This window comes from Vulpes lagopus, chromosome 5, assembly GCF_018345385.1.
Source record: "Vulpes lagopus strain Blue_001 chromosome 5, ASM1834538v1, whole genome shotgun sequence".
Taxonomy (NCBI): Eukaryota; Metazoa; Chordata; class Mammalia; order Carnivora; family Canidae; genus Vulpes; species Vulpes lagopus.
Window position 1 is genome coordinate 127,711,727 of NC_054828.1, and position 15,068 is coordinate 127,726,794.

The window sequence follows — 15,068 nt, forward strand, 5'->3', positions numbered from 1 at the left end:
ATTCATCTTGCCTGTTTTTTCTGGGTATGCCTTCTTAATCTAAACTTACTTAAAGAAAGGAGATGTTGACCAAATATCCATACCATTTTTCTGTACATGTCTTTATGTGGTAATACATGCATTACTACTCTACTTAAGACTTGATCTCAGACTGTAGATTGAGAAATTATCTTACTAATGAGGGATATCCTTTTATTACTGTACACATATGTCAAAAAATCATGTTGTACACTTTATATATCTTGTGATTTTGTCAGTTATTCCTCAATAAAGCTAAAAAAGGAGAAACTTATTCAAGTTAATGGAAAGATTATATAAGTTAACGGAAGGAGTATATTATACATTTCTCTTATTAGTCTTGCCATTAGCTAGGTAATCACATTAAATGTATTAATCTGTAAAAATAAATGTGTTAATAATATATATGTATTTAAAGTTGAATGCATTTTATTGGCTGATTATGTCTGATGAGTATTATTTTTTTTAAAATGGAGAATGATCTGTGACTTGATTTTTTAACATAGTACTTTGTATTACTCCCTTTATTATTTACTTTTCTTAGCAAATGTGTGTTGTAAATATCCACCTAAAAGATTTTTCTTTTCCTCTCTCCTTGCATCATCCTTCCTCAACTTCTTTTCTGTCTGCCTACTTCCCCACCTACCTGTCTCCCAGCAGTACAGTGTTTACCCAATCATTTGGGCAGCAGGGAGAGGCCATGCAGATATAGTGCATCTTTTACTGCAAAATGGTGCTAAAGTCAACTGCTCTGATAAGGTAGGTCAGCAGGATATTTCCTGGTCCAGTCCATATTATGTCCACTCAGTATGTCTAAATACAAGTTTTTTCATGTGATCTCATGACTGTGCTGGTGAATCTTCTATTTATATATATGAATGTATTTTATATAGATATCTCCTAAGTGGATCCCTTATACATAATACCTACTAGATGTTCCTCCATTGTCTTTTATATTACATTCATCATTCTCTGGAAAATAGGGATGATTCCCTATTTTTCTTATTTGAAGTTTTCTCTTGTAACTCTTATTCCTATCTTTAGTCCTAGCTGCTTTCAAAGTATTGTTGCCAGAATGGTCTTTACTAAAATTCAAGTTTAGTTTTCTGTTTCTCACGCTTAAAATGCTGAAGACATCAATCCCTGGTATGATGTGTGAAGATAGGCCTTGGCTCCCTATGCCCTTTCTCTTGCCATCTGAACCCTAAAACTCCCTTTCCTGCTAGACCACCAAAGGATGTGGATGTCTGGATTCATCTATTCTTAGCCCTTCCTTCTTGCCTTTGCATGTGCTCTTTCAGTGTGGAGAGCTCCCTCCTCCTTGTCTGCTTTACTTTCTGTTTATCCTTCACACTCAGCTTATTTGCCATCCGCTTCAGAAAGTTTACCAGAATTTTGTTCTGTTCCTTTTTTTTAAATCCTTAATATTCATCCCAAACATTGAATAAGTGTTTATTTAATTAGAATTTGAGATATTGTGGGTAACTGTAATCTTTTCAAATTAATAACATTTCAGCGAAATATAGGAAAATATCTAATAATTAGACATTTTTGATAATTGGAATATATTCTGAGCATGAATTTAAGTAAAATAGTATTGCTTAATCTGTTCGGAATATTAGGAATCATCCTTATTGTTAATCTGGATTGTGCTTTTATGGGTATATGTATACATATGTATAAAAAAGGCAAGTAGTATATTTAAGATTGATGCATTTTATTTATTTTTTAGATTTTATTTGTTTATTTGAGACAGAGAGTGGGAGAGAAAGTAGGGGAAGGGGCAAAGGAAGAAGGAGAAGCAGACTCCCTGCTGAGCACGGAACCTGACACATGGGGCTCAATCCCAGGACCCTAAGATGACCTGAGCCAAGTCAGATGGTTAACCAACTAAGACACCTAGGTGCCCCTAGACTGATGTATTTTATACACTTTATGCAGCTTATGATCATTTTAAAAAGAGTATTACCTAAAATAATAGGTTAGCAAGGACTATAAAGAGATCAATGCAAATACTTAACAGTATGGCACTTAAAAGTATTGTATTGGAGACTGTTCATTAATTCAGATTGGCTGCCTTCTATTTTTTTTCAAATTTTTATTTAAATTCTAGTTAACATTCATGCAGTGTTGGTTTCGGGAGTAGAATTTAGTGATTCATCACTTACATACAATACCTGTGCTCATCAAGATTGGCTGTCTTTTAATTCAGATAGGAGAGGTTTTATTTTATGTCTGAAGTGGATATGGTTCTCTTTGTTGATGTTTCTGATTTGACACTTTAATATGATGGTGAAATCTTTAATTTCTCCTCTTGGCCTATTGAAAAATGCTTCATATGACCTGGCATTCAAGGCCTTTCCAGAATCAGGTATTATGCTACCTACTCTGTCACTCTGACGTTTTGAGAAAATGTTTAGTACTTAGTGTGTGCAATGCCTTATATCTGTACTAAACACAGAGTATACAAAACCAGATTTCCTCAGTCATACTTGCCACATTTCAAATGCTCAGTAGCCATATGAGACTAGTGGCTACTGTATTGGCCAGTGTAGAATCATAGAGCATTTCCATCAGCATAGAAAGTTTTGTTGGACAGAGCTGTTATAGAAAGTAGGCGTTTATTGTATGTTTATTTCAATCTGTAGTCTCATGTAGTGAAAGATCATTGTGGGTATTCATGTCTTTTAATTGCCAGACTCCCCAAAGACGTTGGGAATTGCTTTTATGCATAGCATACATTCTTTGATGTCTTTTGAATCACATTCAAGCTGAAGGTGCCTTTGAGTGCAATTTCTAGGAAAGTTTATTTTATCTAGTATAGAGGCAGATTTGAGGGTAGTGGTTAAAAGCTCAGACTGAAGCAGGTTTGTTGGGGTCATGGGTCTTACTCCACCTCTTAGTAGCTTTGGGACTTCAAGCCTGTAATTAATTTCTCAGGGTCTCATTTGCTGTCTGTGAAAATGTGATGCTTCAAATTTTCCTTATTCTTCTGATAGGGATTACATGAGTTAACCTATATAAAGTACTTGGAATTATACTTGTCATTTGCTTGTTACTGTTTTTGCCTGTAGTAAGACTGTTGGACTTTAAATTGTATTTCACAAGATACAGGAAGCAATGAAAGCTTGTTGAAAATTAGAGGCTGTATGACTTTGACTTTGTGATAGAAAAATTGTCATTAATTATAAAAGTCAAAGTTAGTTAAAAGAGGTTTTATACAATGGTTAATCATCTCTTTAGGAGAAAGAAAGTGGGGGAAAATATGGCTTATCTAGGATTAAAATTAAAATTTGTATAAACAGTAATTTAAGAATACTCAGTATGATTTTTATCAGAAATCATGTTGAGAAAGTTTCTTTTACTACAGTTCTGATAATAATTTTAAATTTACTGTTTTTTTATAGTATGGAACTACCCCTCTGGTTTGGGCCGCACGGAAAGGTCATTTGGAGTGTGTAAAACATTTATTGGCCATGGGAGCTGATGTTGATCAAGAAGGAGCTGTAAGTATCTTTTCTGTTTAACCCATGGTTAACATATTTCTATTAGATATGTTTTTAGTTTTAAGAGAGAGAATATTCTTTCTTAGTATATGTCTAGAAAAATTTCCCTATAGTTCGTAAGTGATACTTAGAAAAACAAGCATTTTCTTTCTATTATCTTGACAAATATATTATGTTCTAGGTTGTATGTACTATAAATATATGCTTTTAAGGATCTATTGCTAATACACATAAATTTTGGGAGGTTAAAATATAAAAAACATATTCTAATCTTGCTCTTGATTGAATCAGTATTGAAATACTCTTCAAATTAAGTAGTTTGAAATACTATTAATTGAGGGAAAATAGTTATGTTCTGTTAAAATACCTTTTTAAAAAAATCTAAAATAATATTGTAATTTTTAGGATATTTTTAGCTGTGACTTACTTTCTTCCTCCAATAGATTTAAAAAGGTCAGAAAGCAGCGATCAAAACCTAGAAAGCTTAAAAATTGGTTCAATACATCCTACTGAGTAGCAGTTATTAATTCCTTATTGAGCACCTGTTATGCATGCAGCCCTGTGCCAAATGTGCTGGGGGTACTGGAGAAGCCTAACAGAGGCTCTTCCCTTGACCTTGTGAGATTGTAATTAAATAATAATATCATTATTTTAATATCATTTTTAAATATAATGTTTAATATTTTAATGATATAATTATATCATTTTAATATCAGTTTTAGTATCATTAAAATGATATTTCTGCACAAGAAATGATTAACACAGAGTATTCTTTGCAAAATTATGTGAGATGGATCATAAAGTATTTGGAGAAAGGATAGTACCAAATCTCTGGCTGCAATAATCTTTGTAACAAAAGTGAACTCTAAATCATACTTGGCTTCTTGACATAATACCAACCAGTTCTTCCTATTTTCCACATTGACAGAACTGCTAATTGCTGATCTTTTTAAGGAGTATATAATATTTTTAGTGCTGTGTGGGAAAACAGGATTGTTAGCCATGAAATTCATACCTTTTACTTTCCTTTTCTTTGGACAATTTATCAAGTGGATAAGTGGCTTATTTCTATGAATTTTGACTCTTTTTTAAAATTTAATTTTTATTTTTTTTGAAAGATTTTATTTATTCATGAGAGACACAGAGAAAGAGGTAGAGACATAGGCAGAAGGAGAAGCAGGCTCCCTGTGGGGAGCCTGGTTTGGGACTTGATCCTCGGACCCCAGGATCACAACCTGAGCCAAAGGCAGATGCTCAACCACTGAACCACTCAGGTGCCCCTGATTTTTGACTCTTAATAGGATTTTAAAAGGTTATGTTATTTTAATATGTGAGAGAATTATAACTCAGTTTTGGGGGCTGATCTAATATTTCTTTTTTTTTTTTTAAGATTGTATTTATTTATTTATTCATGAGAGACAGAGAGAGAGGGGCAAGATACACAGGCAGAGGGAGAAGCAGGCCCCCTGCAAAGACCCCGATGTGGGACTTGATCCTGGATCCCAGGATCATGCCCTGAGCTTAAGGCAGACACTCAACCTCTGAGCCACCCAGGCATTCTTGATCTAATATTTCTATAAGGAAATCATATGATGTCTTAATATAGATCAGTTTCTTAGGAAGCAGCTTAAATACTTTCGTAAATGAGTCACTTTCTTCTGCTAGGTGATTTATTTTATAAATAAGATATGCAGCTTTTATTTTTGTTAAAGATTTATTTTAAAGCATGCAAGCAGGGGAAGGGGCAGAGGGAAAGAGAGAGAAAGAAATCCTCAAGCAGACTCCCCACTGAGTGTGGAGCCTGATGTGGGGCTCTGTCCCAGGACCCTGAGATCATGACCTGAGCTGAAATCAAGAGTTGGCCACTTAATCATCTTAGCCACCCAAGTGCCCCAGATGTGCAGCTTTTTAAAAAACCACTAAAAATGAGATCAGATTTGAAAATGTGGTTTCTAGATCACTGTGAAAGACAGAAGAATATATTATACTTTATTGTGTTGAAGTACCCTATAGCTATTAATTCATTATTTTACTTCAGTTTTTCCTATATATTTTATTATAAACAATTCTTTGAAGCCTGACTGATCTGTGTGTTTAATTGGGACACCTGGGTGGTTCAGCGGTTGAGCCGTTTGCCTTTGGCTCAGGGCATGATCCTGGGATCGAGTCCCACATTGGACTTCCTGCATGGAGTCTGCTTCTCCCTCTGCCGGTGTCACTGCCTCTCTCTCTGTGTCTCCCATGAATAAATAAATAAAATCTTTAAAAAAAATAGAATGTGTTTAATTTTGAATCATCCCATCTCATATTAGTGAGGGGATCTGTTCATTGTTAGCGAATCCAATTTCAGATTATCATTTGAGGAATTGAATGTTTTAACTGTCCTATTGACTCAAGAAAATTAATGTACCTTCAATAACAGAAAATAGACTTTCTAGCCAGTATTTGGTATGTGACTGGTTATTTATGTTGACATTTATTATCAGAAATCACTGTTAATAATAGACTGCCTTTTTGAAAATATCAGTTTTATGACTATGGTATAAATCATATGTTTTCTAGAGATAACTGATTTCTTGGGCTTTTGTTTTTTAGAACTCAATGACTGCATTGATTGTAGCAGTAAAAGGAGGCTACACACAGTCAGTAAAAGAAATTTTGAAAAGGAACCCAAATGTAAATTTAACAGATAAGGATGGAAATACAGCTTTGATGATTGCATCAAAGGAGGGACATACAGAAATTGTACAGGATCTCCTCGATGCTGGAACATATGTGAATATACCTGATAGGGTAGGTTACTTGTTTGAGATTTGTCTTCTAGTGGTAACATGATGGAAGATTAACTTCTCACACCTTTCGGGATTCTTCATGTATGCCATACATTTGTTTTAATAAAAGATGTTTTATTTCTACCCTTGAACTAAGAAGTTAAAATATATTCCATCTTTGTGAGGGTGTTCTTTTTAATCTTTGTCAAATAATATTGTTACTGAAGATGTCACATGTACTATTAGTCTGTAACCATCCTTGATGTCTGTGACTGTGGTGTTCATGGCTGGTGTTACTCACTTTCCCAAGACTTTCAGCTTTACTTAGAATTTTCAAAATTGTACCTCTTCTCAGAACTCTACACTTGTATTTCCACCTGAACTGTCTGCTTGAATGTCTGATGCGCTTTAAAGTTACAGCAAAGCAGATGTCTTGTTTGGTTCATTCCCAACCCTGTTTTTCCTTCAGTCTTCTTCATCTGGGTCAGTGGCATCACCATTCATACTCTGTTGTTATAGCCTCAAGTTCTATGCATTAGCATTGATTTCTCTTCCTCACTTATCACATCTAATTCTTCAGCTGGTCTGGTTGCCTCTACCTCCAGAACACATCCAGTATCTGTCTGCTTCCTTTCATTTCCACGACTACCTCCCTAGTCCCAGTCACCATCTTCCATTGTTATAGCAATAACATCTTAACTGGGTTCCCTTCTGTCTCTAATTTGTTCTCTGTTCTCAGAGTGATCTTTATTTTTTTTTTTCAGAGTGATCTTTAAAGCAATAAATCTCATGTGTACTCCTTTATTTAAAGTCACCCTCTTGCATGTAGAATAGATGTTACTTTTTTAGTTTATAAACACTACATGACATTGTCCTCACCTAACTCTTTGTCCTCATTTTGCACCACTCTAACCCCTATTTTAATAGGTTGCCACAATACTAACTTTTTTCCTTTCTTGAACACACTAATCTTTTGCTGCTTTGGGACCTCTGTACCAGCTATTCTCTGTTGGGGATACTAATCTTCACGATCATTACGTGGCTGTCTCCTCGTCTGACCTCATCTTAAATATGAGCTCCTCAGAAAGATCTTCTCCAATGACCTAAAGTTGCTGTCCAGTCACTTTCTGTCATACTACTATATTTTAATTTATTTACATGGCATTTGTCTGATTTTTTGTTTGTGTTTATATGTTGTCTGTCTCCTGTAGATAGTTCTTCTTGAGCTGGGAACTCATCTGTCTTGTTTTCCAGTACCTAGAACAATACATGGCACATAGTAAGCAATGAAATATTTATGACCTTTTATTAACTTACTACTCTGGCACCATATTAATGCTAACATTCTCAACTAAAATTGGTTTGCTTTGGGTTTATTTCTGCTTTTAATGTAGTAGTTAAGATATTCTAGGGTGCCACATTCAATCCTTAAGGATTTGCCTCTTGATTTATAGCCCATCAAGGCCCACTAAGGATTGAGATGAGCCATAGCTCGGGGACTTTCCCAACTCAAATTTCTGCAACTGTTGTGTAGTTTAGAGTTAAAAAGTTCTGCCATTGCCAAAATAGCCATTTTACATTTGAATTAGTAGGAAGATATAATTAATAGTGTTTGTTGCTTGGTGAATATAATTTTAGGGCAAAGTGATATCTCTATGAGGTAATGAACTACATTTAATCCTTGTCATGGGGAATGAGTCAGTCTTATGCCTGTTAGCCTGTAATGCCACATTGCTTAGGCTATGGATACTGGTCTGGGAACTACCCTCTCCCTTGATGAAATGTGCTTATAGACCGACTGACGGCTCTAGCCCTACAACTCTCTTTTTCACAATCTGTGGTTTTTGTCACATAACATTATTTAAAAGGTTTTATATTACATTATTTCTCAATGTTAATTTGGTTTGTTGATAGCTCTCGTGTAATTTTATTTAATTTACATTTATAATGGGAAGTTGGTCACCTTCAAAGAGTATGGCTTATTATTCTGGGTAGCTCGACTTTCTAAACTTTTGTTGTGGTATTTCAGAGTCCTCATTTTGAGGTATAACTTGTCTCTTACTCCAGGGCTATTAATGTCCGTTAATAATATTAGTTAACTAAAATTTTTTTCTTACTCTGAGATATCCTTTTTCCAAGAAATTTTCAGAGAAATATCTGATGATTAACTTCAGAAGTGTTTATATTCTTATTATCAGTTTACCTTTTTCTTTTTTTGTCTTTTTAGAGTGGGGATACTGTGTTGATTGGCGCTGTCAGAGGTGGTCATGTGGAAATTGTTCGAGCACTTCTCCAGAAATACGCTGATATAGACATTAGAGGACAGGTGTGTGATTCCCATCCTACTGTCATCTTTGTGCAGAATCACTTGTACATAATGACTGATGACATGGTCATTCTTCTGATTTTCCTCTGGAAATGAGCTAATAGACCCTAATATAATGGATGCTTAATTAAGTTTCACTGCCTTTATTACAGAATTTTTCTATTAATGTCATATTAGATGACTTTGGAGCATGTTCAAAGCTCATATTTTTTAAATATACCTCTCTTACTCATACATAAATAAATTCAATCCTGAAATGAATAGTTTATGATACTGAGACAGTTGTTGGTACTTCGAATGTATGCAATTTGTTTATTTTCTTTAGTATTTTCCCTCTGTTTTGTCTTCTTTGTCCATATGTTATTTTTCCATTCTTGCTCTTTTATCTTTCTTCTCCTTCTTCCCCACTCTGCTTGCCTTTCCTAGGACCCCCAAATAGTGCCTATGGACTTTGCTTAAGGCAGTCATAGCTCACAGAGCTTCAAAGGTTACTAATATTAGGCAAAAGCTCCCCTAAACTTGTGAATTCATCCAATATTTCAAGAGCTTTAGGTAAAAAAAAAATCTATACTTAATAACCCATTTTGTTGTTGGTGAGTCTACATTTCTGCTTAGTTTTCCTTTGAATTTAGCTTGTATCCAAATCTATTTTAAATCAAACCAATAAATATTATGCCAAATGCTATGAGGGACTTAACATGGAACACTTGCCTGTAAGAGACATTATTTTAAGTTAGGGAGGTTTTACTTTGTTTTATGTTTATTTTTGTGTTTTTACTACACATACGAAGTGATGCCTTTTGGTATAAGGTGGCCCAGTAAAAGGTTCCAGTGTAAGAGTCTTGAGGTGGGGAGAGAAGGCATTAAGGAAGGCTTCTGAGAGAAGGTAGAATTTGAGCGAAGTTTGAAAGATAGGCTGGATTTAGATAGATAGACAGAAGATAGGCTGGTATTTCAGGCAAAGATGGTGGAATAATAGGATGAGGAAATTCAAGAGCAGGGGGAAGTGAAAGACTGTACTCTTCAGCTGTAGAGGTGGAGGCAGAAATAGAAAGGGGCAGGGCAGGGAGAGGTCTGATGGCAAGGATAGGAATGTTGGGATGCACAATTTTGAGGGGGGATCTTCACTAGAGAAAGTTGGGTGTGGGAAACTTTTTTTTTTTTTAAGATTCTGTGTATTTATTCATGAGAGACATAGAGAGGTAGAGGCACAGGCAGAAGGAGAAGCAGGCTCCTTCCAGGGAGCCTGATGCAGGACTCGACCCCAGGATCATACCCTGAGCTGAAGGCACAGATGTTCAACCACTGAGCCACTCAGGTGTCCCTGATATGGGAAACTTAATGTGGCAGAGCAGAAAGTCATTCACTATCTTTTACATTAAAATCATATTTTCACTGAATGATGGTTACTGGCTCACCTATTTAGATTTTACCTAGTTTCTTTTTGTCTCTCAATCCTGTTTTCCTACATTTTAGTCACTTATTCTGTTCTCTGGCTCTCCTTTCAGGGTCTATTGGATCTGTTTTTGGTTTTTGAACTAGATGGGATTTTAAAGGATCAGATCAGAATTGGTGTATGGGTGCAGGGTGAGTAGGGATTAAGAAAATAAAACATGGTAAAAACCATTCACCTTCTGTTGCTGTAGTATATTCTCATGCATTACCTTTTGAAAAGATGGGGCAAATGGGAAAGCCAGGGGTCAGAATATTTGTAGAATATTTGACTTGTCTAAGGATGAGCTCAGGTATTGATGACTTCCATTGCATGGCCCAGAAATCCAACCACATTAACAAAAGCATACTTTACCTTATCAAATATGTGGCGTTGCTGCTTTGTACATAGTACATTGTTTTCTTAGGCTTATTTCATAAAGAATTTCTCAAGAGTAAATCCAAGATAGAGTAAGGATTAATATTATTTCTTTGTTGGTAAGACCTATCAGTGCTTTCTGGCAGAAATGTTAAAAATGATGTTTTATGTTTACAAATAGCAGTTGCCAATATTGTATCTTAAATGAAGTGATTATTGTTTTTTGTTATACAGGACAACAAAACAGCTTTGTATTGGGCTGTAGAGAAAGGAAATGCAACAATGGTGAGAGATATCTTACAGTGCAATCCTGACACTGAGATATGCACAAAGGTATCAAGGACATTTCTGTTCTCTTAGTCATACCCAGTACTGCTTATTTTTTTCAATTGTTTTTTGTTTGATACTAGAATTATACTGATTTTTACTGGTAATAGTCTATATCAAATTGGGGAGTAATTTTGTATCCCTTTTGAAGTTCTTTATTCACAGGAAAATATAGTGTGCAATTTGTTACTTTAAGTACTTTCAGAAAATATAATATCAGCTATTCGTAAGTTGTGGGCAGGTCATTTTTTCATAATTCTTCTATGCTTTTGTTTGGAATGCAGAGCACATTTCCTTTTAAAAGACCAATGTGAATGGTTCTTAGCTCCCCAGACTAGTCACTTTTGTCTGTTTTTCTCAAATCATGTGAAAATTATAAAACTATATAAGACTTTAGGATTGTATTTGGCCTTAATGTGTTATCGTTTTTCATGGGGAAATATATTTGGAATGAATGTATATGGATTGAAGTGGCAGGAATTCTTAATGAGTAAACAAACTTGTGGAGTTACCCAGAAGATATTACTATTTTATCTGCTAGAGATTGAGACTGGCATCTTTTTATACTATGGTAACTTCAGTATCCTAGGACAGAAAGTTTCCTGGGATGCCTTTTGGTTTGTGGGTGACACCTTGATAATAATTTTTGTTTTTGAACTTATGTGTCAGCCGCTGTGACCATGTGTGGGTTCTGACCAGGTTTCTGTTTTTCCTAATTCAGTGCTGAACTATGGTCTCTTCCATTATCCCCTAATTTGATTTTGAAAGCAATCATGAACTTTTTTGAAGTTTTCCAGAGGCATGCTTATTGTACCAAATTATTTCCCCTATTTCACACTCGTTGTCAGGTATACAGAGAACTGAAGTGATGCTGGTACAGATCTCTGAAAAATCTTGGCACTGGCTTGCCTGGACATTGACTTGCCAAGCTGTGGGTTGGTTGGTGGGGAGTTGGTGTGAATGGGGAGTAATTTCTGGAGGGGCTGCCCCTCGTGTTAGTGGTAGAACATGGGGAATGGTCATATCAGTGAGGGGCAAGAGACTGTTGCCAGATATGGCTAATAAGTAGCTGGGCATATCCCATTCTTGGCTGAGTGATATAAAATTATTTTGATACAAATGATTGTGAAGGGAAAAGCATTTTTGCCATTAGTTTTTGCAGCTATGTTTTCTTGAGAACATTTCCAATATAGACTGTACTAGAGTCAGATATTTGAATTCTTACATATGCATTTATGTGACTTTAAACATTTAGGAGTAAAGCTATTAATCTGGCAAACCTTCTTATCTGTGCCCACAGGATGGTGAAACACCACTTATAAAGGCTACCAAGATGAGAAATATTGAAGTAGTAGAGCTGCTGCTAGATAAAGGAGCTAAAGTGTCTGCTGTAGATAAGGTAAAACATCTATGCAGAGAGAAGACTCTTTGGAAGGCTCTTGGTAGACTGACCTATATATTTGCTGGACTTAAGTGGGTCTGGTTTTATTTTGTGGAGGGAGAGTTTACTTGCGGGGCTGTGTGTGTGTGGCATTTTGGTGCTGTGATATCTTCTTGGCTGTTCTGATAGCTGATTCTGTTCTGATTATAGAGGCTGTGTTAGATTTTCCTTCTGTTGCTCATACCAATTATGGGGAGCTGCCATTGATCACTATTTAAAGAGGATGTCATCAGATGTAGTGCTTGTTGCAAACAAAGGGAAAGAACCCAAGGGGCTGGAAAAGACAGATTCAGAGCAGACTAGTGTTAATGTCCACTAACAGCAGAAACAGTGTTCTGTTGTGTCCTCACCATGATCCTTCTAGAGAAATGTTTGTATTTTCCGTGGTAAATTTAACTCTGAATTGCTTAATACTTCATACAGAATTGATTCCTAGTTTGTTTTTTTTTTTGATTCCTAGTTTGATTTTGTTTTCATTTTAAATGGAATTCTTTCTTTACTTCAATTGATTTCCTCCCATAAAAGGAGTGAATTGATTTATATATGAAATAAGAAATATAAATGTTTCCATTTAAACGTATGGTATGATTTGGGCTCTCCTAATCCGTAATAAAGTTTATCTTTTTATTATTTATGAGGCAATTACACAAAAAACACAGAATCAATATGTATTTGCTTTTTATTTTAGCAAGAAACAACGTTGTTTAAGAAAACAAAACCAAAATCTTCCCACCTATTATTACCATGTTTATATAATTTCTTATAAAAAAATGGAAACTTTGATATTGAAAACTAGGAATGGCATAAAGTTAAGAGATTTTTCAGTTGAATACATTTAGCTTTATAGAAAAGTTTCCGTATTTCCTGGCGAGAAAGATGAAAACTGAGGTCAGAACTTTATTTTTCTTTTTCTTTTTTTTTTTTTTTTTTTTAATTTTTATTTATTTATGATAGTCACACACAGAGAGAGAGAGAGAGAGGCAGAGAGTCACAGGCAGAGGGAGAAGCAGGCTCCATGCACCGGGAGCCCGACGTGGGATTCGATCCCGGGTCTCCAGGATCGCGCCCTGGGCCAAAGGCAGGCGCCAAACCGCTGCGCCACCCAGGGATCCCCCAGAACTTTATTTTTCTTATGGCACATGTCACATTCTCATTTGTTTTATAATTGCCTGTTTATCTAATTTCTTCCTGTTATATTGTAAGCTGTTAAGGTCAGGGACTGTTTTGTCTTCCATCTTTATATCCTCTAGGGTACCCAGCACAGTGCCTTACATAGAGTCAGCTCAGTACATAGTTATTGTGTAATGTATTTAGAATGTGGAAAGAGAACCTAGAAAAGGAAGAAGTATACCCAAAGCAGAAGAGGAGAGTCAAAATCGAGATAAGGTTGTGCCATCAAAGCTATATGGAGAATACTGCGGGTCATTTTCATTTAGTGTTCTAGAGAGATCAGGGTCGATGAGCACTGAGAACTTAATTTGTTAACTTTTTGGGTCATTGTCTTCAAGAGAAGTGTTTGTAAAGTAAAAAGTGGGAGAACACAGTGCAGACCTAAGGTCTTTTTTTTTTTTTTTTGCCTGTTTGTACATGTTTTCATTAGTATTGGGTATGATTGCTAATGTGATTGGGGATTCTAATAAGGGAAGAAGGTAGCTTAATGTAGGAAGAATTGACAGGTGAGGGGGGGAGAAGAGGTTGTACTGGCAAAATATGGATAGATGTGATATGAAGGACACTAAGGGAGAGAAGTATAGAATGAAGTTTAAGGGTTGGTTGGCAAAGGGCATGGGGTAGATGAGATTACTCCTGTTAGATGGGATATTAGTGTGGATTATGAAGCTTTCTAGACAAACGCAGAGGAAAATTGTACAGTAGAATTTAAATTAGTTGAGAAAAATGGAGGACATTGTGAACAATAAATATTTGGATGATGGATAGAGGTAGGTCCATGGCCCGGCAGGTGCTGTAAGGTTGCTTCTCCTTCCAGTGAGTTGAGGGGAGGGGAGAAGAATGACCTTCATTCTAGAGGGCTGTGGGAGAAATAATACCCAAGAAAAGCTAGGAAAGGAACTTTAAAAAAAATTACAGTGAAGAAAGAGATAAAAATTCAGATTTTATTCACCCTATATGAATAATATGAAAAGTTTAGATGTTTCATTATTTTACAGAAGATGAAAATTGTTACTTTGTAAATACCATATGTAAAGTATATGAAAGTTCAAATTTCCTATTTTCCAGAAAGGAGACACTCCTTTGCATATTGCTATTCGTGGGAGGAGTCGGAAACTGGCAGAACTTCTTCTAAGAAATCCCAAAGATGGAAGGTTACTTTATAGGCCCAACAAAGCAGGCGAGACTCCTTACAACATTGACTGTAGCCATCAAAAAAGTATTTTAACTCAAATATTTGGAGCCAGTAAGTATTGGGTTTTATTCCTGACTGCTTTTAAAAGATAAGCGTTACATGAAAAATTAAGAGACCAATTGCAGTTTTGCACTTATCACTTAACTGGAGATTATGGAAGTTGAGAAAGTTATTACTTTGCTGTGGAAAAATACTCCTTCCTGTCTAGAGCTCTTCTGCATTGTCCTGTAGCAATTATGTGAAGTACATTCAGAATTATCCATCAACTTTAAAGACCTCTAAAAATCTAGTCTGCTTTTCTAAAAATCTTTTCCCTCTTATTCTCCCAGGTATATTTTGCTTTTATCAAAACATGCTCCATTTTCTCTGTGGCCTGAGTCCTCTGAGAACTCAGTTCTCCATATTTGCTTGTTATGCCTGCCATAGGTCTGCCCTCTGTCCATGGAGATTTCTTGTCCAAATCTTCTCTCTCCAAGGCTCCTGTCAGTTGTTCCCTTCTCGGTG

At 35.7% G+C, this 15,068-nt stretch overlaps 1 protein-coding gene across 16 annotated transcripts in view; it reads left to right on the top strand.

Annotated features, from left to right (window-relative positions):
• Nucleotides 1-15,068, top strand: part of KIDINS220 (kinase D interacting substrate 220) — a 107,646-nt gene that overhangs the window by 19,117 nt on the left and 73,461 nt on the right. For 11 of the 16 annotated variants that reach the window (XM_041754480.1, XM_041754478.1, XM_041754481.1 and 8 more), the window contains exons 6-12: nt 676-777; nt 3,426-3,524; nt 6,120-6,317; nt 8,523-8,621; nt 10,666-10,764; nt 12,059-12,157; nt 14,438-14,615. In XM_041754480.1, coding sequence (XP_041610414.1) covers nt 676-777; nt 3,426-3,524; nt 6,120-6,317; nt 8,523-8,621; nt 10,666-10,764; nt 12,059-12,157; nt 14,438-14,615 — 874 coding nt within the window. The remainder of the gene's footprint in view (nt 1-675; nt 778-3,425; nt 3,525-6,119; nt 6,318-8,522; nt 8,622-10,665; nt 10,765-12,058; nt 12,158-14,437; nt 14,616-15,068) is intronic. The other 5 variants (XM_041754482.1, XM_041754485.1, XM_041754469.1 and 2 more) reach the window with 1 other exon arrangement.